General features: G+C 52.1%; 1 protein-coding gene across 2 annotated transcripts in view; it reads left to right on the forward strand.

Annotated features, from left to right (window-relative positions):
- LOC104335301 (disheveled-associated activator of morphogenesis 1) overlaps positions 1-24,097 on the forward strand; it is a 97,463-nt gene that overhangs the window by 48,073 nt on the left and 25,293 nt on the right. For both annotated transcript variants that reach the window (XM_075426741.1, XM_075426743.1), the window contains exons 4-16: positions 4,209-4,298; positions 15,186-15,257; positions 16,357-16,451; positions 18,351-18,684; positions 19,150-19,260; positions 19,368-19,471; positions 19,907-19,973; positions 20,320-20,437; positions 20,563-20,701; positions 21,359-21,417; positions 22,296-22,483; positions 22,781-23,092; positions 23,207-23,314. In XM_075426741.1, coding sequence (XP_075282856.1) covers positions 4,209-4,298; positions 15,186-15,257; positions 16,357-16,451; positions 18,351-18,684; positions 19,150-19,260; positions 19,368-19,471; positions 19,907-19,973; positions 20,320-20,437; positions 20,563-20,701; positions 21,359-21,417; positions 22,296-22,483; positions 22,781-23,092; positions 23,207-23,314 — 1,797 coding nt within the window. The remainder of the gene's footprint in view (positions 1-4,208; positions 4,299-15,185; positions 15,258-16,356; positions 16,452-18,350; positions 18,685-19,149; positions 19,261-19,367; positions 19,472-19,906; positions 19,974-20,319; positions 20,438-20,562; positions 20,702-21,358; positions 21,418-22,295; positions 22,484-22,780; positions 23,093-23,206; positions 23,315-24,097) is intronic.

Genomic DNA, 24,097 nt, shown 5'->3' on the forward strand with positions numbered 1-24,097 from the left:
GGGCGTTGCGGCCGTGGGTGGGCAGTGCCCAGGCTCGCCCAGCTCCGAGAGCCCATTCTGGAGGTCAGTTCTGAAGTCAAGAGATGTGCAGGATCCTGCTGGCTTCCTGCTGTTGCCCCCATTAAAAGCTGTGGCTCAGCCTATGGTAGAAGGTGCTCATTGAAACATCCACCATGGCATGGGTGAAGTGGCAGGGGCAGGAACTTGCACCAAGGACCACACTATGAGTCTGGAGCTGGACTTAATGCCCTTTGTGCTGGAAGGGTCAAATATTTCTTCCAGTGGCAGTGTCTCGCTTTTCTACTTGATCTGACTTTGCCTTCAGGAGATGGTTGGAGACTATGGTGGCTGCAGACCAGAGGGGTAATGGAGTCTCCCTCTTTGGAGCTATTCAAAAGCCATCTGGACATGGTCCTGGGCAATGGCTCTAGGTGGCCCTGCTTGATAGTTGGACCAGAAGACCTCCAGTGGCCTGGGCTCCTCATACTGCTCGATTGCCAGCTCGGGGAGATACAGACCATGGGAACATCTTCCCCTGAGTGTTGCAATGTGTCCTCCAAGAAAAAGGTATAAAGTCCTGGATAAAAACTTGGTTGGCCCATGGGATTGTGCTCACAGCGTGCTGAGCTGAGCCATGTATTTCTAAGGCAGTTTTAGGAGAATGGTGTGGGATCGCCTTCACTGGCACTCATACCATACTCAGAGGGAGGGGGAGGTTTGCTTGATTTGAGCGGAGAGCCATCAGCAAAACGAGCTGCACGGAAGTATTTTAGCTCCTAGAAATAGCAAATACACGCTGAGAATCAAGTCTCCTGTATGAGGGTTTTTTTAAATCATATTGAAGTGGAGATTTAATGTGGAAACATGTTTCCTGATCTAAAGGTGAATAGTTCAACTGTACGGAATAAATATTTAAGAGTAGCGTATCTCTTTCCAGTAAAAACACTCTGGGCAGAAACTTCCTTTTGGTAGCAAAATGAGGCTGTTATTTTACGTGCCTTTGACCTGATTCCAAAAAAATATTTAAAATAGCGAAGTTGGCAGATTCTGCCATGAGAGGCAGCCAGGTGGAAGGGGCAGAGCTGTGAAAGGTGAGGCTGAAGCGAGGGGTGAGGGCTGCGGGGGTGATGGACACCGACCCACCGGTTATCTTCTCCCTCCTCAACAGCCGCCAGCCTCGCATGCTGTAGCGGGAGTGCACAGCTTGCAAATGGCCTATAAAATTAATTGCCAGTTAGAATCACCTAATTATCGAGCTTGTGATTATTAATTGAAGGCACATATGGGTTTGAGGTTGTTCACGGGTTCTCTGCTACGCTACGACTCTGCTGTGCAATTGCAAAAGGCTTGGACACAGCTGCATTTGTACGGTGGTCTGTGAACCCCCAGAAAACAGCTGATATTCCTGTCCTCTCTTGATCTTTTTGAGTTTGAAGGGCAGTTTCTGAGCAGCCTGCTTGGGCCCAAGGAGTACTGAGATAGCCATCAGTGAGTGTAAGCGAAGGGCTGGAGGTGAGTGCAGGAATCCTCGTACACATAAAATGAGCAAAGACCTGACTCTTCACAGTTAAGTTGCTGTTACGACTCGACTCGGAATAACAGTCGTTAGTCACTGTTTGATTAGGAGGATTTTTGTATTCACTGGGTGCCACACAGTATTTATTTAAACACCTCTCCCAAGCACTCTGCAAGATATCATTAGGTAGGTGTTGCTGAGTGATGCAGGGCTGCGGTGACTGAACATGTTAGAGCCAGGACACAGTCAAAGGAGCTGTGTGGGGCTCAGAAGCATTTCTGCACCTTTTTTGGATGTGTTTGCACGTTGTCATGTACCAGTACCTACTATGTTCTTGTGCTTTATCCCTTCTTGCTCCCGCTTAGGCGTCAGCTCAGTTTAGATTTTTTTTTCTTGGTTTATAAATCTTTGCATTTGCACAAGTTGGGTTTTTAGGGTATGGGTGTTTTGAAAGTTTCAATAAATATTTTTCTAAGAACCTAAGTACAGATGTGTGTGGCTGGCGCTTTCATGCCTGGGTCCCAGATTCACGTGGCAGGGAAGCAGGGTCGCAGTGGAAGCACTTTCCTGCACTCGCTCAAACCCTCCCGGCAGAGGTAAATATTTACCATCAGGAGACCCTCGTCCTCTCCCACATGCCCAAATGCCCTTTGCCGACGCGCTGAATTTCAGCCACGTGCCTGTGTCAGGTGTCCTGTCGGCTGCCTTCAGACCTGCTGAATTGGGGCTGAAGAAGGAGCTTGGGTGTCTGACCGGCTCGCAGCCTGAGTGACAACGGTGAAGGACATTGAGTGCAATTTCTGTTTTGAGTCACGGAAGGGTGGCGAGACTTGCCCAAGGCTGGGAAGGAGATCGGTTGCTGGCTATGAATCACTGATCTCCCAAACTGTAAGGACTTGGGGAGGTTTCAAAGCAGCGCTTGTTGGAGGAATCCCTAAGCCAGGTTCTCCCCCCTGGGTGGAGGAGGAGGAGGGGTGTCTCAGACAGGGCTCAGGCTTTCTCAGTCCTCACTTTTTGCGAAGTCTCTGTTGTGGCAGCACGTTTATTTCTGTTGTAAGGGTGTCTTGCAAGTCTGCTTCCAGGGTTCCACCAACGTCAGCTCTGTGCAGCACGGTGGTTTGAAGAGTCAGTCGATATGGCGGGGTAGGGGGAGGAAGTCAAGGCAGAGGCAAAGCTTCTCCATGCATATGTCACTCCGTGACACCTTTCCTTTTGAGGAGTAATTTCATCGAGAAGTGAAACCAATACCCCAAGTGGAGGTATAAGCCTTTCCGAGATGTTCAGGACTGCCAGCAGCCCTCCATCGCTGTGTGTTGTGCTGGAGGAACCTTGGGTTTGGGTTACAAGACAGCTGAAGGCTCCTTTCCTTGGCTACTGGGTGCAATATGAGCTTGAATTAGATCAGCTGAATTTCTTGGTGACCTGTGGGCTTGCTGATGCAGGGACCCATCTTTCCCCATAGGCATCTTGCTCAGCCTTCACCAAATGGCGGTTTTACCTTTGATTGGGGTACCAGGGGCTACCAGCTTTAGTTGATAACGGTTATTATTCGAGCAGGGAAACTTTAATCGGTCTCTATGTGATTTCTTTCCTTTTTTTTTTTTGCCTTTTTTAGTTGATGGAATTAAGTATGTAACTTTTAATGGGGATCATCTTAATTAAATCCACTGACTGGGTGGGATGAGTTGGCTGGAGGCCATGGCAGGGCTCTCGTGCAACCTTCTGCAGCATCTCCAGTGCTCCCACTGCTGCACCAACACCCCTCCAGCACAAGGGCTGTCATCAGTGGTGGTGATTTTAAGAGAGATCCATGGTTGTAAGATCAATGTTGGCTTTAGCAATGAGCCTCACAGCCCTGCCTGAATGTTTTATTTAGTTAGTTCTCTGATAAAAGCTTTGACCTACATCTAGCGCCAGGAAACGACAGGGCTTTGATAATACTCGGGCATCCCTGCGGAGGGCACGCTGCTAACCGAGCCTCCAAGTTGAAAATGGATGTGTCTTTTAAAATCAGATCAGATAAACCAATAAAGATCTCAGTCAGTAAGCAGCTTTATCTCTGCCAGACAATTCATAGTCCAGTTTTGATGGAGAGGATGTACCTCTTTATGAACCGTAGATACTAGCAAAAGCACTTTCTGCTTTCAGTTATAGGAAAACAAACCAAAAGCCAAAAAATCCACCCCAGTTTTCAATGATATGATGGTGTTGACGATGGAATGGGCTTGACCGCTTGGGGTGATCAGTGGTGAAGCAGTCATCTGGGGCGTTAAAGAGGAAAGGTCCTATCTGAGTTGTTTGTATGCATCTTAGACGAGGTGTGTCACCTGGAGCTCTCAACCCTCTGTGCGAGCAGCTGTAACGGCTTCATAGGTGTCCTTTCTAAAACGCTTGCCACCTTTAAGAGCACTGAAGGCAATGTCCGGGAGGAACGAGGCGGGGAGGTTTGCAGCGCTGTCCTCCCGGCAGCCGGCTGCAGCCTGGGAGTCGGGGGGAGGTCAGGAGCAGGAGGATGGAAACTAGCATCATTGCTCTGACAAATCGATAGTCACGGGGCGATGCTCCGGGAGCACTGCTGCGCTGTGGTGTGGCCCCATGTTGATTTACACCATTTGTCTGGGGGGTTGCGCCATGCCATCACCCGTTTGTGTACTCATATTGCGTGTTTTGTGGGTTTTTTCCCCGTTTCCAGGATGAACTCGACCTCACGGACAAGCACAGAGAGGCCATGTTCGCGCTGCCGGCGGAGAAGAAGTGGCAGATCTACTGCAGCAAGAAGAAGGTAAGAGATCCGTCTGCGCTGCGGTTGGGGGCTGAACCCCTTCCCTCCCATGGAGGGTGGGGAGGACACAGCTTTTGGGGTGCTGAATGGTTTTCGGGATGTTGCAGAAATGGATCTGTTCCTCATGGTGGTCCTGGGGAAGCCAAGGGTTACCAGCGAGGTCTTCAGTCTCCAAAATGCATAGCTCTTCCTCCTGAGTCCTTTTGGGCTGGAGGAGGTGTCCCCACACCCCGCGTGGGTGTCCCCTACCCCACGGGGGTCCCTGCCAGTGCGAGTGGGTGCCCGTGGGGCTCCGTGGCCACTGAAGCTGGCGCTGTGGCTGCAAGGGGCTGCTCTGGTCACTATTTCTCATGGCCCCACTCTGCTGACATCTGGGGGCCCGATGACAGCCTCCCCCTCCCTTGGGTTTCCAGTTTGCTGACATGAAACAGGCTTCAGCATCATTTTTGTCCTCCAACCGTCTCTTCCCAGGGGATGGGACAAATGGAAAACATCACTGGGGAAGCGGTGCCCCCGCAGCACAGCCTGCGAGGGTGCAGAGGTTGCTTTGGGTGAAGCTGTGTCACCCCTGGGGCCATGAAGGGCTTCAGGTTCACAGGTGGAACCGAGATACCACTGGTCAGGGATAGGGTTGATGCGAGTCACTGATCTGTCTGCCGAGCTCCCAGCGCGACGTGTCCGCTCTGCGATGTTGCCCTTGCAGCGTGTTTCTCAGGCTCAAAATGCACACAGACATCTTCCTAATGCCGAGATACGCTGATGTCTGAGCTCAGTTGTGTCACCGTTTAGACTTAGATCAAGAACTGAGGCTCATTGGTATTTCTGGCAGTAAGTCAGTGCCCGGGTGGCCGAAGCTTGCGGTGCCTGTGGGCAGGTTTGCGGTTGCAGCATGCAGCGATGCTGGTGCCAGCTCTTACGGTCTGTCCGGGATGGAGCAGACTGCCTCACCGTGTTTCTCACTTGGTTCGTTTGCCTTTGCTCCTGGGCCCTGCAGCCTGAGTGGCATGGGGTACCGTGGGCTGGCCGCCTGAGACGTGGCCAAAATCACCTTTTTTTCCCCCCCGGTAAACTGAAGATTTTTGCCCCTGTGTGCTGGCAGAGGAGTTACTCCCAGCAATCTGTGCTGGGACTCGTTTTCCCTCCCAGCCTTGGCCAAAGCAGAGATCCTGCAGGACGTAACACTACGGGGAGAAACGGGGCAAAAATCCTCAGTCTCACAAGCAGATGGAAGGATGCCGAGGCCTGCGAGGGAAATGCCCCCAGTTCCCAAATTCACTGCTGCACCCTGTGACCTGGCTGCAGGAGTCGGCTCGGCAGCGCTGGCAGTTGCCTGGCCCCACTCGAAGGGCGCTCGCTGCCCTTAATGCCTCTTTTCTCCTGCTGTAGCAATAGCACCAGATTTTCCAGCCGCGTTTTAGGCCAAGAGCAGGCTTACCTTGCTCATGTAGTATTAAGTTTTAAGCCTCTCATAAATACCCCTGCAATCCCTGTATTATTGTTAGACAGAGCCCTGCCATGGCCGAGATTTAAATCGTAGGGGAGAAGAGATGTTGACAAATTACAGGCACTGGTCTGAATCAACAAGAGAACGGGCAGGGGCTGCTCGCTCGTCACTGCCTGTCGGATAAGCAGAGCCGTGCTCCGGTGTGTCTGGATAAGGGGAGACAACAGAGACTTAAATCAAGCAAAGCCATGTAGTTATTACTGTGAGTGGAGATTACATGCTATCTGATCTCCCGGAGCAGGGTTTAGATGGGGCTGATGGTGCCTCTTTCCCATTCCAGCACCTCCTTGTGCTCATGTTTTTTTAAAAACCGTGCTGAGAAGCTGCCTGCCCTCGGGGGATGTTGAAGGAAGGAGCTGCAGAAGGGCCCAGTGGCATCCTGAGAAATCCCCAGAGCAGGTGCCCATCCGAGGGCTGGATCCTGGCTGCTGTTGTGTTCTGGTCCTCGTCCCTCTGGCTGCTCTCAGCTGCTCCTTCCCTACTCACAATGCCATCTCGGTGAGCTGCAGAGAGAGTACGCACCACTGCTTGCTCTGAAGGAGATGTTCTGGTGGAGACAAATGATTTTCTCCTTCTTTTTAATTAAAAATGAGAAAGACCACATCAGTGGAGACTTCAGCAGTGGAGGAAACGAGGAATCACGTGGGCTGGAGAACACGTCTCTATACACAGCAGGCTCTAGGCAGTCCTGCTGCTGTGATGAAGACGGGTGGGCAGCAGAAAAATCAGTGGCTGTCCCAGCGGCTTGTCATGAGTCTTACTTGTGTACCCATGTTTTCATGAGGACAAATCACCCACAGGGTAGCCCAGCATCGAGGGGAGGGGCTAGACTTCTGCAGCTGAGGGTAATGGCAGGGTTTTGGCTGGAGCAGCGGAGCTGGAGACAGGGCAGGGGTCCTACCTCGCCACCTCGGCTGTAGTCTGAGCGATGGTGATTTGGGAGGTCCACAGTGCACCCAAATGCTCTGGCCTGGCTGTGTTTAATAGCAAGTTGTTGCTGGAGGTGCTGGTGACACCCAGTTTCACGTGGTGGGTCCCAGGGGGATTGCAAAGGTGGACATCAGTTGCAGGCAGCTGCCTGACTTACCAAGGGTCCAAAATTGTCTGAGCAGTTTTTCCTCTTACCTCTGCTGCCAATTTTGGCTGATGTTGGAAACAAGCTGCTAAGAGGCAAATAGCTTTGGCCAGACTTTGAGTCTGAAAGTCCAGTTGGAGGCGAGTTGCAACAAGCTCCCCCTCGAAAGAGCAGCGCGAGGCAGGACAGAAACGCTGCCCAGCCTTCTCCTGGGGGTTTTTCTTGAAAATCAGCTTTGTCGGACTGCAAAATACCTCGCGCTGTGGCTGTAGACAGGGCACTTCCCTTGCCTCCATCAACAGCAAAGGTGTGTGCAGCACAGAAAGCATCTGAGTATCTGTCCTTCCAGCGCTTTCCCTGCTGCCATGTGCCATGTCTGGCACTTCGGCTTTGCCGTCGGCACCACCAGCCGTACTCAGCTCTGCAGAGTGCATCCCAGTCGCTGTATGATTCGTGTTCCCATGATAGGCAAGATTTGGTAAAAGGTGACCAAAATGAGACATTGGTTGTGTTGGGTTGTGTGGGCAAGGGACCTGGCAGCATCTGGCAGCGGAAGTGCTCGTCAAGAGGAAATAAGGGAAAACCATCATATTTCCTTCCCTGGAATATTTTCCCCTGGCCTGCAGCTCTGTATCCCGTTTTTTCTGCCCCGCAAGCAGCTATTTTTATGCCAGCCCACAGTCCCCGCTTAGCAAGGCGGAGGTTTTGTCCTCCCTGATTCTCTGACCGTGGAGACGCCGGGTGTGATCCCAGCCCTGACCCTGCACAGAACAGGGGGTTGCACTGGCTGAACTCCTCATGGTCCCGTCTCACCTGCATCACCCAGTGATGCTCTGGGGGGTCAGAGGGATAAAAATCATCTCGTGACGGGAGCTGACAAGTCTGTCAGCAGCAGCCTGAGGGGGAACTGAAGTCTGCATTAAATCCAGCAGCCGTGCAGCGCTCGAGTCGGGAGGGAGATATAAAGATTATTGGAGAGACCTGCTTTGAAGTCGTCAGCCCCCTCTATGGCCCTGATAAAGCAGGGAAATGCGAAGGTAGAGATGCACGAACAGTGGGGCGAAATCTGCTTTTAGAAGTGGTATTTCTGGATTGTGACTCCTTTCATACCTCATCCCGAAATATTTCGCTCCCCGCTGGCCCTGCTCTCCAGGAGAGGATGTTGCTCGGAAGCGCGGGGAGGAAGCGGGAGGGTTTCCAGCTTTACCGTTCCTTTGGCTGCGAGTTTGCTTCGGTGGAAGAGGGTGGCTCCGGATGGCCTTTCTCAGGAGGCCACGCTCCGAAGGGAGTTAATAATTAACACTTTGCGCTTAGTCGGCAGAACCTCTGAATTGCAGGAGGTTTGGCTCCTGCCAGCCGATGTACGAAACGTCAAGCTATTACAGCAGCTCGCCGGATGGTTTTTATGAGCCTCAAAATATGGGTGGGCACAGGGCTGTTCAGGCAGAAGCTCAGCAGAAATAACCAGGTGGAAGGGATCGGTAGCAAAAACCAGCTCACGCGGATGCAGGGTCTGGCTCTGCCCCCCTCCCTTTCGCTTCGGCTGAGCTCTCTGAGCATCTGTAAAGCCGGGGTAGGGGAAAAATGACCTGCAGGGATTCCAAGCGATGCTGCCCTCCTTAAGCTTGTGCTGAAAACCCGCTGGCATCGCTCGGTGTGTCACTCTCAGCAGTGTTAAGCTGTCCCCTGCAAGCAAAACATCTAAATTTCCTCAGGCATCAGAGATAAATTCTCTCTCATTAGGAGAAGGCAGCGGTGGTGCTTTTGCAGGGGAGAATGGGGAAAAAATGTGATAAATAGGGAAATGAATGATGGCTCTCCAATAATACTGTATTTCCCACCCAGACAGCCTCTTTCCTCTCTAACTGCGCCTTCCACCCACTCCCTCCAGAGAGCTTCGCTTTCCAGCTCGCTCTTCCACGTGTCCTGTTCAGTCCTGCAGCTCGTTCGCGAGGCTTGTGTTGCTCTTTCCTTCATTTAAAAAACATCAGGTTTGATTTTTTTTTTTTTTTTTTTTTTTTTTCTGCAGTAGCAGAGCTAAGAGCAAACCAGACAAAGATGGCATGCAAGGGGAAGAGGGAAAAAATAGCTGGGTGTTCTGCTGTGCTCCTGGGTCACCTGGGATGGACGAGAAGCGTTTCATGGCCCCTGAGCATCCAGCTATACCTGCGGTTATTGCAGCAGCAGGTTGAAATATCATCTCCGGTGTCATTTTCATGGTCTGACTGAGAGAGACGGGCTGTTTGCATGGCTGGGGGTATTTTTCAATAGGAAATGTTTATAGTTTTTATCTTTAAAGGTAATTCCCTTTTTAGTTCCAATCACGACACACTTTTGTTTAAGCGAGGTTTTTCTCCCTCTCTGGCCAAAAAATGCATCTGTTAGCAATCTTTTTGGATTTTAAAGCGAAGCTTTTCAAACAATGAACCAGCTGACTACAAAAGGCATCTGGTCATGCTATATTTTCTTATGGGGAGCATAATTTTTAAACCCTGGGAAAAGCGTACGAGGGCTTGTGTGTATTTGTAGAGGAGAGGGTATAGGAAGTGTTAGCACACAGAAAACCGGACTGGTCTGGGATGGGACGGTTTGGACCCCAAGATGCCAGCTCAGGGAGAATCTGATGGAATGACAGCCCTTTGCGAGCAGCGCTCTGTGAGCCTTTGGCAGAGCACAGGGAAACGGTGTTCATTGCTTCATTGAGATTTTGTGGCAGGGATACCTGGGGGAGCTGAGCGGCTGGGGGGATAGGGAAGACCTGGAGGGTTACGGTGGACCAAATCCTCCCCGGGCATATGCCTGGCAAAGGCTTGGCTGTGCCAATGGAGCTGTGCTGGTTTTAAACCTCCCATGCAGGCTGCAGACCCATCGACTTTGAAACCCATCTGTGCCACTGTCTGCTTCTTTTTCGACCTTGCAAACAGCATCCAGGTGGATCATCCATGGCAGGAAAGGAGAGGGGGTGTCTGAAATGTGGTGGGCTGCCAGCTGCTGCCAGCTTTCCCTTGCTCCACCGTTACGGAGTGACAAGGAGTGGTGGGGAACACAGTGCTTTTGCCACATCCCTGGAAGGAAGAAGTAAGTGTCAGGGGCGGTGGGTGGGAACCAAGCAGGGGATGAGGCAAAGATGTCCCTTGGCTGCACAGCTTTAGTGTTTCCTAATTTTTGCAAAAGAGCACGCGTGTGGTGGCACATCAGGGCCTTTTCCAGACACAGCAAGGGATGTTGATGCAAATGTTAAGGTGAGAAGGGATACCTGTCCCTGCACTGTGTCCTGACAGCCATCAGCCTGCCCCTGAAAGTGCCGCTCGTAGTAAGCCGCAGCGTGGCACTGGGCTGTCAGCAAGGTTCAGATCAGCCCTCACTTCTGTGCTTGAGAAGAGACCGAACACAACAAAGACCTAAACACAGCCCAGAGAAGAAGAAAGTGGGAGATGTTTGTGTCCCTTGTGCCAGCCAGGCGGGATGCGGTGGAGCATCCTTGAGAGCTGACGTTGGTGGCACTCCGCGTCTGGGCATCCCTCGTCAAAGGCAGGCTGCAAAACTCGCCTCCCCAAAACCCACTTTGGGTGCTGGGAAACCAGTTTACAAATTCACCCTTTCAACCCACGGTGCCTGGAGAGGTTCCTCCCTCCTCCTGCCTCAGAGCAAAGCCTTGTGAGTCCCTTCCCTCAGGGCTCCTCGCTTTGTTGGGTGATTTCTTTACCCCCACCGAATGCACTAAAGGACACTTATCAGTGTGCTGTAGACCGTTAGCCACAGTAATTACCACTGAGCAATGTCCTGCAGCGAGGCGGGGAAAGCCCGTGCCCTGATCTTTGCCTGCTTTATTGTGCAGTCCCCCTCTTCCTGGGAAGCTGCTTTCCGATGAGCCTGCCCAGCTGCTCATCTGAATTAATGAGGTTCTGCTGCACTTAATTGAGAGCGCTTTCTAAATTGGGGGTTTCAGGGAGGAAATGCAAGAGCCCGAGGGAGCCAAGCAAAGGGAAATATTTATAATGCAGCATGTTAATTATAAATGAGCAGTTTAGCCAATTTTGTTGTTCAGCCTCCCCTCTGCCCCCTAGAGACCTTTATTTTCTTGCTCCACCGCTTCCTTTCAGCCTTAAACGGGCAGCAGGTCCAGATCCCTGCCTGCCTTGCAGGTGTTTGCGCCGTGCAGAAAGGCCCTGGGTTATGGGATGAGCCAGCCCCGCTGTCTTCCCACCCAATTCCTCGGGACGGGTCTCGCTCCCGGCCCAAATCTGCTGACTGGGATGCATCTGGACACCTCCTGGTGCTGTGCTGTGGTGGGGACCTCACCACCTTTCCTAGCTGGTGTTGCTGCTGGGATCACTGGTGAGAGAGGGATGCTCCTCATAAGAAGTGCTGATCACAGAATCACAGAATGTTTGGGGTTGGAAGGGACCTCTGTGGGTCATCTGGTCCAACCCCCTGCTGAAGCAGGGTCACCTACAGCAGGCTGCACAGGACCTCGTCCATGCGGGTTTTGAATATCTCCAGAGAAGGAGACTCCACAACCTCCCTGGGCAGCCTGTTCCAGGGCTCCTTCACCCTCAGAGGGAAGAAGTTCTTCCTCATGTTCAGACGGAACTTCCTGTGCTTCAGTTTTTGCCCATTGCGCTGGGCACCACTGAAAAGAGTCTGGCCCCATCCTCCTGACACCCACCCTGCAGATATTTATAAGCATTTATAAGGTCCCCTCTCAGCCTTCTCTTCTTCAGGCTGAACAAGCCCAGATCCCTCAGCCTCTCCTTGTAGGGGAGATGTTCCAGTCCCCTCATCATCCTCTTAGCCCTCCGCTGGACTCTCTCCAGTAGTGATGGTACCCTGGGGTGATGGGGAGGACCTCCAGTGACGTCTCCAGGAGGTGTGTGACAGGAGCTGATCCCTTTCTGGGCCATGTTCCAGGCACACATGGGTGCCCCTGCTCTGCTGTCCCATGGGGCACCGTTTGCACGCCAGCCCCTAAAGCAAGGCAGGAAAGCCAGGAAAATCACAGTCTCTGCCTGCAGGCTTCGCAGGGTTTGTGAGCAGAGCATGGGGTGGCTCGGAGGGGTGGGTTGACTGACATGCACGGGGCTTGCAGCTTCCCGGCATCCCTCCCTTCTTTTTCAGTGCCATCGCCACATGTACGTGTTTCTGGTGCGTACAGACGGCGTGCTGTGTACGGCTGTGTGTACCAGGGAGGGCTGTGCTTTTGCACAGAGGAGCAGATGGGAGTGTCTTTTAGGAAGTCCTGCGACGTGAGCTGAGAAACCAGAAAGACCTGGTGGCCTGTGTCAGACGGGATCATCACTGAGCAGGAAGGTGGCCTGAGCTGCTTGGCCCTGGCTTGGCACTGCTGAGGGACCGTGGGGTCATCCAGCAGGACGGATGGGCTGCACTGGATAGGGCTAGCACCAAGAAACTGCCCTTTGGTTGCAGGAGAGTAATGGAAGCGACGCTCTGCAGATCGAACCTGCCATCGAGTGCAGCCTGCCCTCACATCCCCAGGTCCCCATGGTGGCTGACCATGGGGATTTCCCCCGTATCCTGCTCCCACCTTGCTCCCAGGGGCTGGTGGTCCCACCTGGATTAAATCATAGAATCATAGAATCATAGGTTGGAAAAGACCTCTAAGATCATCAGGTCCAACCATCCGCCCAACAACACCATGCCAACTAAACTGATGGCTCTAACCCACATGTTGCAGAAATGATTTGTGTTTCCCCCAAGCTGACCAATACTTTGCAAAATGTGGTGGTTTACCTTTCCCACCTGACTCAGGAGAAGCAGAAGACCTTCCTTCAGCCCTGCGAGAGATGGTGATATAATTTGTGCCTTTCCATTTGACTCATAAATGACTCCATTTGACGTACACCTCTGTTTCTCGAGCCCCCTGACACTCCATGTTCCTGAGCATATTTCCAACAAGCAGGCTGTGTGTAAGCAGACACGTCGGCTGCTGGGATTCCTGCAGGCATGGCAGGTGCTTCTGTGCACAATCCAGCGGTGGGAAGCTCTGACCAACCACAGCCCCTGGGATGGCTTTGGGTTTCCCCCACCATGGTGGAAACCTCCCCCTGGCCATGGCTTCGGGTGGCCAAGCTCGATGCTGGCAGGTGACAGTCCCTGGACGTGGGTCCAGACACGGCCAGAAATGCGGCAGGATGGGCAGCTGGACAGTCCCCGGGTTATTTGGAGAGGATTGCTTCACCGAGTCCATTTGCCAGTGAACAGCAAGAGGTCTGAGGTCCCACCTCTGCCCCTGTATCCTCTTGCCTTTGCTGGAGGCAGGTTTTTGGGAGAGTGGCAAGTAGAGAGAAGCCAGTGCATTCCGGTTTTCCTGGCTGCGAGAAGACCAAAGGCATCCCTGTTTCTTCCCATCAGGCTGGGTGTTGCACACTCAGCCAGCAGATGAGCGCTTCATTTTTTAAGCACTATTTGGACAGGGTGGGGAAGGTTTTATTTGTTGCCAGCAAAAAGTAATTGTCAGACCATGGCTATGAATGGGTCTCCATCCACGCAGAGGCAGGCAGTGGGACCACCTTCAGGTTTATTAGGTTTGGCACTAGCATGGGTAGGGCAGATTTTTTTGTTGTTTTTCCAACATCCCAGAAAAATTCTTGCTCTCTGTTGATTCCCACTTGGGTGAAAAAAAAAAATGAAACGTGGAGGGCAGGTGAAAGAAGTGTTTCATTCAAACCCTCAGCTCTTGGCAGGAGAAAGAGGGGAGAACAACCCAAAGTATTAAAGCAGAGGGCAAGGAGGGCTGAATGCAGTCTGCTTGCTCAGGAAAGTTATTTTATTTGCTTTAAACTTGATCAGATCTACAGAAGATAAAACAAAAGTGAGGCTCATGGATGCGTGTTCGTCAGCGGGCAGCCTGCCCAAGGGATGTGTTTCCTAGCCATGTGCCTGGGCAGCTGGCACGGAGAGCTGCTCGGGGCGATCGGGTTACTGCCAGGCTGGACCACGGCTGCTCGAAGAGGGCTGGAGGTGGCCATAAGGGTGGATGAGCAGCTTCCCTTGGCCCTCAGTGTGTCGCAGGAGATGCCCAAGGGGTTGCAAGGTTCCTTGTTGCTCCCGAACTTCTTTTGTCCCCATCCCGGAGCCAGGTGCAGCAAAGGGTCAGGTCTGCGGGGTCGGGCTGCACTGCCCGTGGGGGAACTGGGTCCCGTCCAAATTACCTATCGCTGGCTCCGTGTTCTCATCTTGGCAAGCTGCAGCTTAGGAAATTTGGATGCACAGGCATTTCTCACGTATGCCTCTTGAACTGCAGTAAATATTTGGGACTCTGTTCCTTGGGCTTGCTGAAATCAGCTGGAGGGTTGGTAGCCGTCTGCGTGCACAGACGTGGGGGCAGGAGAGGAGGTTGTCCAGCTCCCACTGTCACAGGCAACTGCGGTGTAGGATGACCTTTGCAAACATCTCTTCAAGTTAGGGAGGGGACAAAGCTGTGCAGCAAGTCAGGCTGTGAACTGAAGATGGTTCATGAGGGAAGATGCCTGGGATTTGTGTAGTGTTGGTTGACTCTGCAGCCTAGGCCTATGTGGCATTTCTGCAGTGAATCCTTTTTCTTCTTTTGGTAGAAGTTTTTAGGAGGTCCTTCAGTCATGTCCTACAAGAAGATAGTAGAACCTGAAAACTCCTTGTGAGTCCCACCAGATGCAGGGCATTGTAGACCGGGATGACGAAATGAGGCTGTGCATCATTCATTGTCATAGATCATGGGCCCAGGGGTGACATCCTTTAACGGGAGACATTGCCAGGTGCATATTCTCTCCTAACAACTAACGAAGCCCCCAGAGGAGTTGTCTGTTGCGCCTGGAGTCTCTGTTAGGGTGTTGGTAAGTCATGGTCCTGCTCCAAGAGTAGAGCCTAGTTCGTGTCACATTTACTTGCTCGTGATTACTTCTGAGGGACTCTGCTTTTTCCCCCAAAGCACATTCATCAAGGCTGTGCAGCCAAAACTTCAAGGGCACTGCAGAGTCGGTACAAGAGAAATCTGGATGTAACATTTCAGTGTGGTTTCTCCAGAGATGATAACCACAGGACCGATGCAGTATCACTGGGGCAGACTTTGGTCACATGGTGTAACATAGATCGTATATAAAATATGCTAGCTCAATAAATCAGATAATGTTCCCACAGCTGGAGCTGTTGGTGGTGAGCTCAGAATGTAGGAAGTCACGCTTATATTGATATAAAGTAATGCAAAAGCTCAAGGGTTCTTCAGAGGTGGTTGGTCATGAAAGTCAGGGGATGTTGACAGTATTTCTACTAATTTGCTGTCTTTGTTTCACTTCCCCCCACCACCCTCCAGGACCAGGAAGAAAATAAAGGAGCCACCAGCTGGCCGGAGTTTTATATCGACCAGCTGAACTCAATGGCTGCTGTAAGTATTTCCCAAGGCTTTGGTCCGTATGGGGCAGCAGCGCAGCGGTGACAGCCTCCGGCATGGCCAACATTGTGCCCAAGAGGGCGACGAGTGACATAGCCACAAAGTTGTGACCCGGCTGTTTTCAGCCTTTCGGGTCTGCAAACCTCTCAATGATTTGGAGTTGGCAGTAGCTTGCAATTTGTCCCAGCCGTTCAGAAACCCCTTATGTATGGATTTAAGGATACCCTCCATTAGACCAACAGATGCAGCTGGGGAACAGAGGCATTTTCTATGGCAGGAAGGGCATTTCATCTTGCCCTGGGCTGGGAGGCTGGGAGACAGATGGCAAATAGCAGCTTTCAGTATAAAGTATGAAGTTTTTAAAGACCCCGTTTGATTGTGCAGTGCTGGTGGGGCACTGAGCTGCCGTGGAAGCCCATAGTGCTTGTACTTTTTCATAGATGCCTGCTACTGCCTCGCTCCTGACACCCTTCTGTGCCAGGCAGGCATGGCGAAACACGCCACTGCAGGTTGTCTGTCCCACAAGGGATGAGCTTATATGTAATTTTATTAAATACTTTAATTTAAATATTTAATATTTTAAGAATAACAATTAATTGTTAAATGATAATATTAATAATAATTACCGACTGTTATATTAATAAATATTAATTATAATTAAATATTATTAAATAATATTATGTTATTATAATATTAAATACTTTCTTGTCGACATCGTGCCGAGTGAGATAGAAATAGCACTGTTTTCTGTAGGAAATACAGTTTATTTGCTGCAAGACTGGGCAGTTCAGAGCCCCTTCCAACATGGGCTAGTCTGGATGAGCTGCAGGTCAACAATTTGGGGTGACACCACTGCTTCCTGCAGGGCGTTAACTCTGGAACTTAATGATCATGCAGGACAATGCTAAGTGTGTCCTCTTAGGGTGGTGATCAAGCTGTCCCAGTTGTCTCAAGGCAGTGAAGCCAAGTGTCTTGCCAGGGCTTGCGGGGGGCCAAGGACCAGTTTGGGGAAGAGGGCACTGGGGTCCCACTCCTCGGACATGAGCTTTCCAGGGAGGCCTCCCCTCTCACATCTGCCTTTCTCCGGTCACAGAGAAAATCACTGATCGCCTTGGAAAAAGAAGACGAGGAGGAGAGAAATAAAACAATCGAAAGTTTGAAGACTGCACTGAGGACGAAACCAATGAGGCAATTCCCTTCTGTTTGCTGGCTTGATTGCCGTGGTCATGGCTTTGGATTTGAGTTCTCTGGCAGAGCGGGGGGTTAAACTCAAATATAAATGGGGGCTGCACAGGATGAGGGAGGCAGGGACCCTGAAAGAGCGCTTGCTTTTTTCGATTCGCCTCTTGTCATTTTGTTCCTTTTCCTCAGTCCTTTTGGTGGCCGAGGGCCACCAGGACCTTCACATCTGTTCAGCCAAATCAGCCAACTTCTGGTTTTTTCAAATTTACTTCTGTTCTCATTGGAACAGAATGTAAAAATACCTTTCAGATTTAATTAAAAAAAGAAGAAAATCAAATTTTTGTTGGTCAACCAGGCCTTTTGTTTCAACTTCAACTTCTCTTGCACTTTTTAAAGGAACAAAATCACATGAATATTCACGCTTTTATGAAATGCAAAAAAAAAAATGTTGCTAGGAGGTTTTGATGGGGAGGATAAAGAACGGGTGGGACTCTTTCTGAATGTCTGTAGTTTTTTCCAAAATTCAGTTTCTCTGGAGTCTGCCTGCATACATCTGCAAAACCTTTAAGATGCCTCAGGTCAACATTTTCTGATGGGAAAATGTTTCATTAAGTAATGCATGACCTGGTCTAGTTACGGAAAAAACAAATTTGCTGTTGCTTGCAAATACATTCCCCTCTTCCATTTCTCTTTTGCAATGGTTCTGGCAATGGTACTTGGTAAAAAATTCCCAGGATTGAGGCTGAGCATCTGATTTCTGTGAAACCTGGACCTCTTGGGTGCTGGCACCTGATTTCTGTGAAACCTGGACCTCTTGGGTGCCGGCTCCCCACTGTGCCCTGGGAGCAGGGCTGATACCCAGCCACGAAACTTTACTAAGTCCTTAAGAGTGGTTTGCAAGTCTGTCTCACTGCGAGTCACAAGGATCCAGCAGGCTCCGTAGAAAATTTTACGTGTTCGACCTGCTTTTGCTCCCAGGGCAGTGAACATCGGATTTCCTATTGACCTTGGCTGGAAGAAGAGCAGGCTTTGAAGCAGAGAAATCAGTTTTCCCCAAGCCTGCAATTACCCCTTTTGTTGCTGCGCATCAGCATGGCTTGTTTCAAATTAAAATCATCCCAGTGCCGGGATGTTCTTGGCTCGTTTGCTTTCCGAGCCCGTCCCTTTGGCCAAACCAGAATGCACCCAGCCTGGATGGCATCGGTCAGGGAGGTCCTGAAACGCCTGAGCAGCGGGCGGTGTTGTGTCTGCCTGCTCTTGTGAAGCTGCCTGGGGCAAAGCCGTGTGTTTGCTGTCTGCTTTCTGTTCAGTGGCGTTATAAGTCATCATAAAAATTAGAAACCCCTTAAAATTGGTGAGCCGTGCCTAAGAGAGGAGAGGGATGTGGGTGGTGAGGCAGGGGAGGTGGCAGGAGGCAGAAAGTCTGGCAGGCGTCGTGGACGTGGGCTTGGCTGACGTTGGGGTGTCTGCGATTGACGAGGAGGCATCTGCGGGGCTTGGGAGCTTCTTCCAGTCCTGTGCAAAACTGGTCCCAAGTGAGTGGGATTTAAGACTCAGGTTGGGGACTGGGAAGGTTTTGAAGCAGCGTGGCTGCGAACTCCTACCGTCCATCCTGGGGCTTGCACTGGTGGCTGGGTTAGCTGGTCCTCTTCCAAGTATCCTAGCTCTGGACAACCTTGTGCTGATGATGCCTGGTTGCCTCTGCTACCGGGCACTGATTAAATTGCTAAGATTTTTGCAACCTCGTCCCTGTGCTCTAAGCCTGCAGGCTTTCTGCTATCCAAAGTTCAGGAAAAAATAGATAAGAAGGTTCTGGGTTTGCAACAACAGCCAAATCAGCCCTGTTTGAGATTAAAAGGGTCCTTCAGTGTTTGATTTTAAAGCTAAAAAGGCTCTTTCTGACAGGTTTGTAACCCGGTTCATCGACCTGGATGGCTTGTCGTGTATTCTGAACTTTCTCAAAAGCATGGACTATGAGACGGCAGAGTCTCGAATACATACCTCGCTCATTGGATGTATAAAAGCACTAATGAACAACTCCCTGGGCCGGGCTCACGTCCTGGCCCATTCAGAGAGTATTAACGTAATCGCTCAGAGTCTGAGCACGGAGAATATTAAGACGAAGGTGGCAGTGCTGGAAATCATGGGCGCTGTGTGCCTGGTTCCCGGGGGCCACAAAAAGGTACTGGAGGCGATGCTGCACTACCAGAAATACGCCAGCGAACGGACTCGTTTTCAGGTAGGTGCATCTTGTCTCAGCCCTCAGCTCCCAAAATTCAGCGTTCTTGTCCTTTCCTGCTCCTGGATATCTAACTGCCACTTGCAAATGATATATTATGGCCGTTTGCAACTTAGGTGCTTGGGGAATTACCGCAGAACCATGTCTGATGAGGTCTGCAGCTGAGCAAAGAGTGAGGAACCAGTTATTTAAGGCAGCATCCCGATGAAAAAAAATGCTTGGTTGTGCAGGGTGGCTGGGATCACAGCTCTGCAAGGCTGTAGCACATCTGGATGGGCTGATGTTAGCCAAAACGGGTGCTGAGGTGGGCTGCGTAACAGCAGGCAGCAGCTGATGATCCATCACCAGTGGGTGCTGTAGGAGCATCACGAGGATGCTGTAGGAGCTCCTGCGTGCGTTCCCCTGGCTGTTTGTGCAGTGTTGGTGCTGTCGCTGGGCATTTAACTGACGTTGTGTGTTTGGCAGACGCTGATCAATGACTTGGACAAGAGCACAGGGCGGTATCGGGATGAAGTGAGCCTCAAGACAGCCATCATGTCCTTCATCAACGCAGTCCTGAGCCAGGGGGCAGGCGTGGTGAGCGCCGGGGCTCTTGGGGAGGGTGGGTTTGGGGTGAGCTTATTTCAGTAAGCTTTTTGAGCATGTGCTCCTTGCTGTGTTGACCCCACAACTGTCCCTTGCAGGAAAGCCTGGATTTCAGACTCCATCTGAGATATGAATTTCTCATGCTCGGGATCCAGCCAGTCATTGATAAACTAAGAGAGCATGAAAATTCAACCCTTGACCGGTGAGTAGTGACCACCAGCCCACTGGTTATTTTTGCCCATGCCTTGCACCCTTGCTTTCTGGTTTCTGGACTTGGCCTTCAGAGAAAGCATGTGGGTCTAGACTCGCCCCTCTTGAGGAAATTCTTTGCTGTCGCCAGAGAGGGAGGGAAAAACCCCGACGTGGTTTTGCTGTGCTCTAATGTAGGGTTGAGCCGGGAAGGATGTGATCATCAGGGTCCTGGGGGATGCTGCCAGCCCTCCTCCTCCTCTTCTCATCCCAAAAGGCTTGTTGGACAGGCTGTAATGACTGGGAGCTCGAGACTGAAGATCCAGTTGATGTTTCACGTCCCGCTCATCTCTGGGCCGCTGCCAGGCTGGCTGCCTGCAATTTGTTCATTGTTGCATTCATATCTGCTTTTAACAGTCTGGTTTTTTTCCCCCCTTTCTTTCATCAGGCACTTAGATTTTTTTGAAATGCTTAGAAATGAGGATGAGCTGGAATTTGCCAAAAGATTTGAGCTGGTGAGTATCAGTGTTGCTGATGCAGATGCTGGCAGTTGGTGTCATGGTTGCTTTTAAAGGCACCTGTGTCGCCTGGGATGAAATGTGGTCTTTTGGATAAAATTTGGAGGTTGGAAATCTGTCTCCTGTCGCCCTGCTCTGTTGCAACCTCTGTCCTACAGCCTGGTGCCTCGCTCCTCTCCTCAGGCTGCCGACCAGCACTGTTTTCCCCTTGCAGGGCAGTGGGGCTTGGCTGTCCATCAGGCGTGAGGTGGGGATGGCTCCTGGGGTTTGGAGCCGGGACTCAAGAAACAGGCGGTGCCGTTGCTGGTCCGATGGCCTGAGCTCACTTTCCTCCTGTCCGCAGGTCCACATCGACACCAAAAGTGCGACTCAGATGTTTGAGCTGACGAGGAAGAGGCTGACACACACCGAAGCGTACCCGCACTTTATGTCTATCCTGCACCACTGTCTGCAAATGCCTTGTGAGTCCCGGGGCAGGCGAGGAAATCCGTGGCTGCCGGGGCCTTGGCAAGCCCACATCTCCTCCCCAGGGGCGGCTTCGACCTTCCTGCTGCTCTCCTCCATCTCTCCCCTTCTTCCCCTCCAGATAAAAGAAGTGGCAACACTGTCCAGTACTGGCTGCTGCTCGACAGGATCGTGCAGCAGATCGTCATCCAGAGTGACAAAGGGCAGGACCCCGACGCCACTCCCCTGGAAAACTTCAATATTAAAAACGTCGTCCGAATGTAAGTGCTCACCCGCGTTTCCCAGGGTTTCCCCGAGTGGCACTGGCACGGGCCACCACGACTGCACTGCCTCTGGCTCCGGCAGGCGAGAGAGGCTGGGCTGGGGGCTGTCCCTGCCAGCCTGGCATCGCCTCGACCTCTTGAGCACAGCGTGCAGCTGTGTTAAGTTCAAGCTCTGTGTCCTCGGTGAGCTGTTTCCCCCGACTGCTGCTGTCATTGTTCCTTGTTCATCACTTACTGTCACATGGTGATGTTTCTGCTCCTCAGCTGGAACAGGCTGCCCAGGGAGGTTGTGGAGTCTCCTTCTCTGGAGATATTGAAGACCTGCCTGGACAAGGTCCTGTGCAGCCTGCTGTAGGTGACCCTGCTTCGGCAGGAGGGTTGGACTAGATGACCCACAGAGGTCCCTTCCAACCCCTACCATTCTGTGATTCTGTGATTCTGTGAAGCCAGCGTCCCTGGAGCTGGTGAGGCAGCACTGCATCCCAGCCTGGAAAACCCTGCTCGGGGGGAAGCAGAGCAGAGGTGTTGGAAATACCAGTTTGGTAGCCTTAAATCCCACTGCCCAGGCTTGGTCAATAGCGTTTCTTGCTGGTGATGGCCACTTGTTTACTGCGGCAGGATTGTCTTATCACGCTACTTGTCTTCTCCTGTCAGGTTAGTCAATGAAAATGAAGTGAAACAATGGAAAGAGCAAGCAGAAAAAATGCGGAAAGGTGAGTGATGGAGAGACATACGGCACTAACTTTAATCTTAGCATGCATGGTAAGCTAAATAGATAATGTATACATGTATTTAGCTGGATGGACTCCACAAGCTCTAAGGAGTGGCTGAGGTAGTATCACACTGTGGGGCTCACCAGGGAAATGGGCAAAGCAGATGTTTGTTTTATCATGGGGAAGCCCTGGCTGGGGCGTTAAGGCATGGCACTGTCCTGGGTTTGGCCAGGACAGGGTTAATTTTCACCGGACTCCAGCAAGAGGCACAGCCGGGGGGGTGGGGGCTGACCCCACCCGGCCAAACAGAGCCCGGTGTTCCATACCCTGTGACGTCACCCGGGGTTCCGATGGGGGGGGCGGTGCGGCGGTTACTGTCACACGGGGTGCCGAGGGGGGAGCGGTGCGGCAGTCACTGTCACACGGGGTGCCGAGGGGGGAGCGGTGCGGCAGTCACTGTCACACGGGGTGCCGATGGGGGGAGCGGTGCGGCGGTTACTCGCTCGTGGCTCGGGAGCGCCGGTCCTGGCCGAGAGAGCAGGTCTGTTATGCGAGTTTGTGTCTTATTTTCTCCTTATCTGTACCGTTGTTGTTGCTGTTCCCTCTGTTTGCTGTTCTGTTAAACTGCCCTATCCCGACCCGCCAGTTTCTGCCCGTTTCCTTCCATTCTCCTCCGCACCGCGGTGGGGGGAGGGGCGGCCGCGTGGCGCTCTTGTTGCCGGCGGCAGCTGAAACCAACACAGGCACAACAACACTCCCTTTTCTTAACTGCACAGCTTCTCCGCAGGGCAGCGTGGGGGTTAGTCGCCATGCGCTGCCATTTGCCAAAAGGGAGTGTTTGTCACCCAAAAGTGGTCTGTCTCATGGTGCTGTTTCAGAGCACAGTGAGCTTCAGCAGAAGCTGGAGAAGAAGGAGCGGGAGTGCGATGCCAAGGCCCAGGAGAAGGAAGAAATGATGCAGACGCTGAACAAGATGAAGGAGAAGCTGGAGAAGGAGTCCAGCGAACACAAGCAGGTCAAGCAGCAGGTGGCAGATCTCACGGCGCAGCTTCACAAGACGAGCAGGGTGAGGCCCCGAACCTGCTCCCCTCTCTGGCCCCATCCAAACCCCCTGCGAACACCATGGGGTGATTTCTTGAGGCTGAGTTGCACAGGGGGCTGAGAAAGGTCCTTGTTGCGAGGGCCACCAAGATGTCTGTCCCTGGTGGTGGAGTGATTTTGTCCCTGGCTGCATCAGACCTCGGGCAGGAGTGCTGAAGCCTTTGGGTGCTTCCTATGCTGGTTAAAAAAATCTGCCTGGGGGTATTTTTGGGTGGTGTCACCCCGTTCTGTGTGACCAGTCTCTCCTCTCTTTCTCTCCCAGAGGGCAATCTGTGCTGCTGGCCCCGGAGGACCTCCATTGCCACCAGGAGCTCCTGGTGGCCCTTTACCTTCTCCAGCTCCCGGATCCCTCCTTCCCCCTCCACCACCACCCCCCCCCCCCCCAGGGGGATGTCCCCCGCCACCTCCCCTGCCACCACCCCCTCCGGGTGGTCCCCCCCCACCCCCTGGCCCTCCACCCCTGGATGGGGTGATGCCCCCCCCCGGAGCACCTCTGGGCTTCGCCCTCAAGAAGAAAAGCATCCCACAGCCCACGAACGCCCTCAAGTCTTTCAACTGGTCCAAGCTGCCAGAGGTAAGCCGGGCAATAATTCAGGCAGTGAAACCAGAGGTGCCAGACGGCCACCCAGTGCCACAGGGACAGGTGGACAGGGGACCCCTAACCTGCAATCCTCCCACTGTCTTGCAGAACAAGCTGGCAGGCACCGTGTGGGCCGACATAGATGATACAAAAGTGTTCAAAATCCTGGACCTCGAAGACCTGGAAAGGACGTTCTCTGCCTACCAAAGACAGCAGGTGACGGCTGGCCCGGGGCATGCATGGGCATCTGGGCAAGGCGCTGCTGTTACGAGGTTGTGCGGTTTCACTTGTGGTCTCGAAACACATCTCCCGTCATTATTTCATACCGATGCCGTGTTTGCCAGATCGGCTCCATCCGCTTTGTCCTCTCACCCGCATGCTGGTGCCGTTGCGTTGAAGCGGCCGTTCACGGCTCGGTGTGCCCACGCACCTGACCGCGTGTGTCGTGAAGAGGAATCACCAAAAACACAACAACAAAAAAAAGCGACTGGGAATGTGTTTAAATATCCCCCAGATGTGGCCACGGTTGGGTAACATTTTTGGATCACTTGTAACAGCCACTGCTTCGTGTCTTCGTATTGGGTGGAAAATTTCTGTCCCTCTCTAGCCAAGAAGGGCTAAGTTTTGCCCACATCTACCATGGGTGGATCTCTTCTTTTGTTTTTGTAGTGAGTCCAGAGCAAAATGCGAGCTTTGAACAAAAAAGCAAATCCCAAACCAAAATAACGACAGTTCAAGCAAAAGTCTCTGCTTTTTAATCTGCTGCTCAAGCAATATGGCCCCAGTTTGGAAGCCATCAAAGCACACAAAGAAAATTAGACAGGCAGGACCACGATGGGCAAAAGCAATGAGTTTTTCAAGAAGGCAGGAGAAAAAGCAAGGAGAGAGGCTGAAAAAGTCGTGGTCACGTGCTGAACGTCTGGCTGAATTTCTGGGAGGAGAGAGCAGCTTGTGCTGCCCTTGCCAGGCTCGGGCGGAGGGACAGTGCCGGGAAGGACC

The sequence above is a fragment of the Opisthocomus hoazin genome, chromosome 7 (assembly GCF_030867145.1).
Source record: "Opisthocomus hoazin isolate bOpiHoa1 chromosome 7, bOpiHoa1.hap1, whole genome shotgun sequence".
Taxonomy (NCBI): Eukaryota; Metazoa; Chordata; class Aves; order Opisthocomiformes; family Opisthocomidae; genus Opisthocomus; species Opisthocomus hoazin.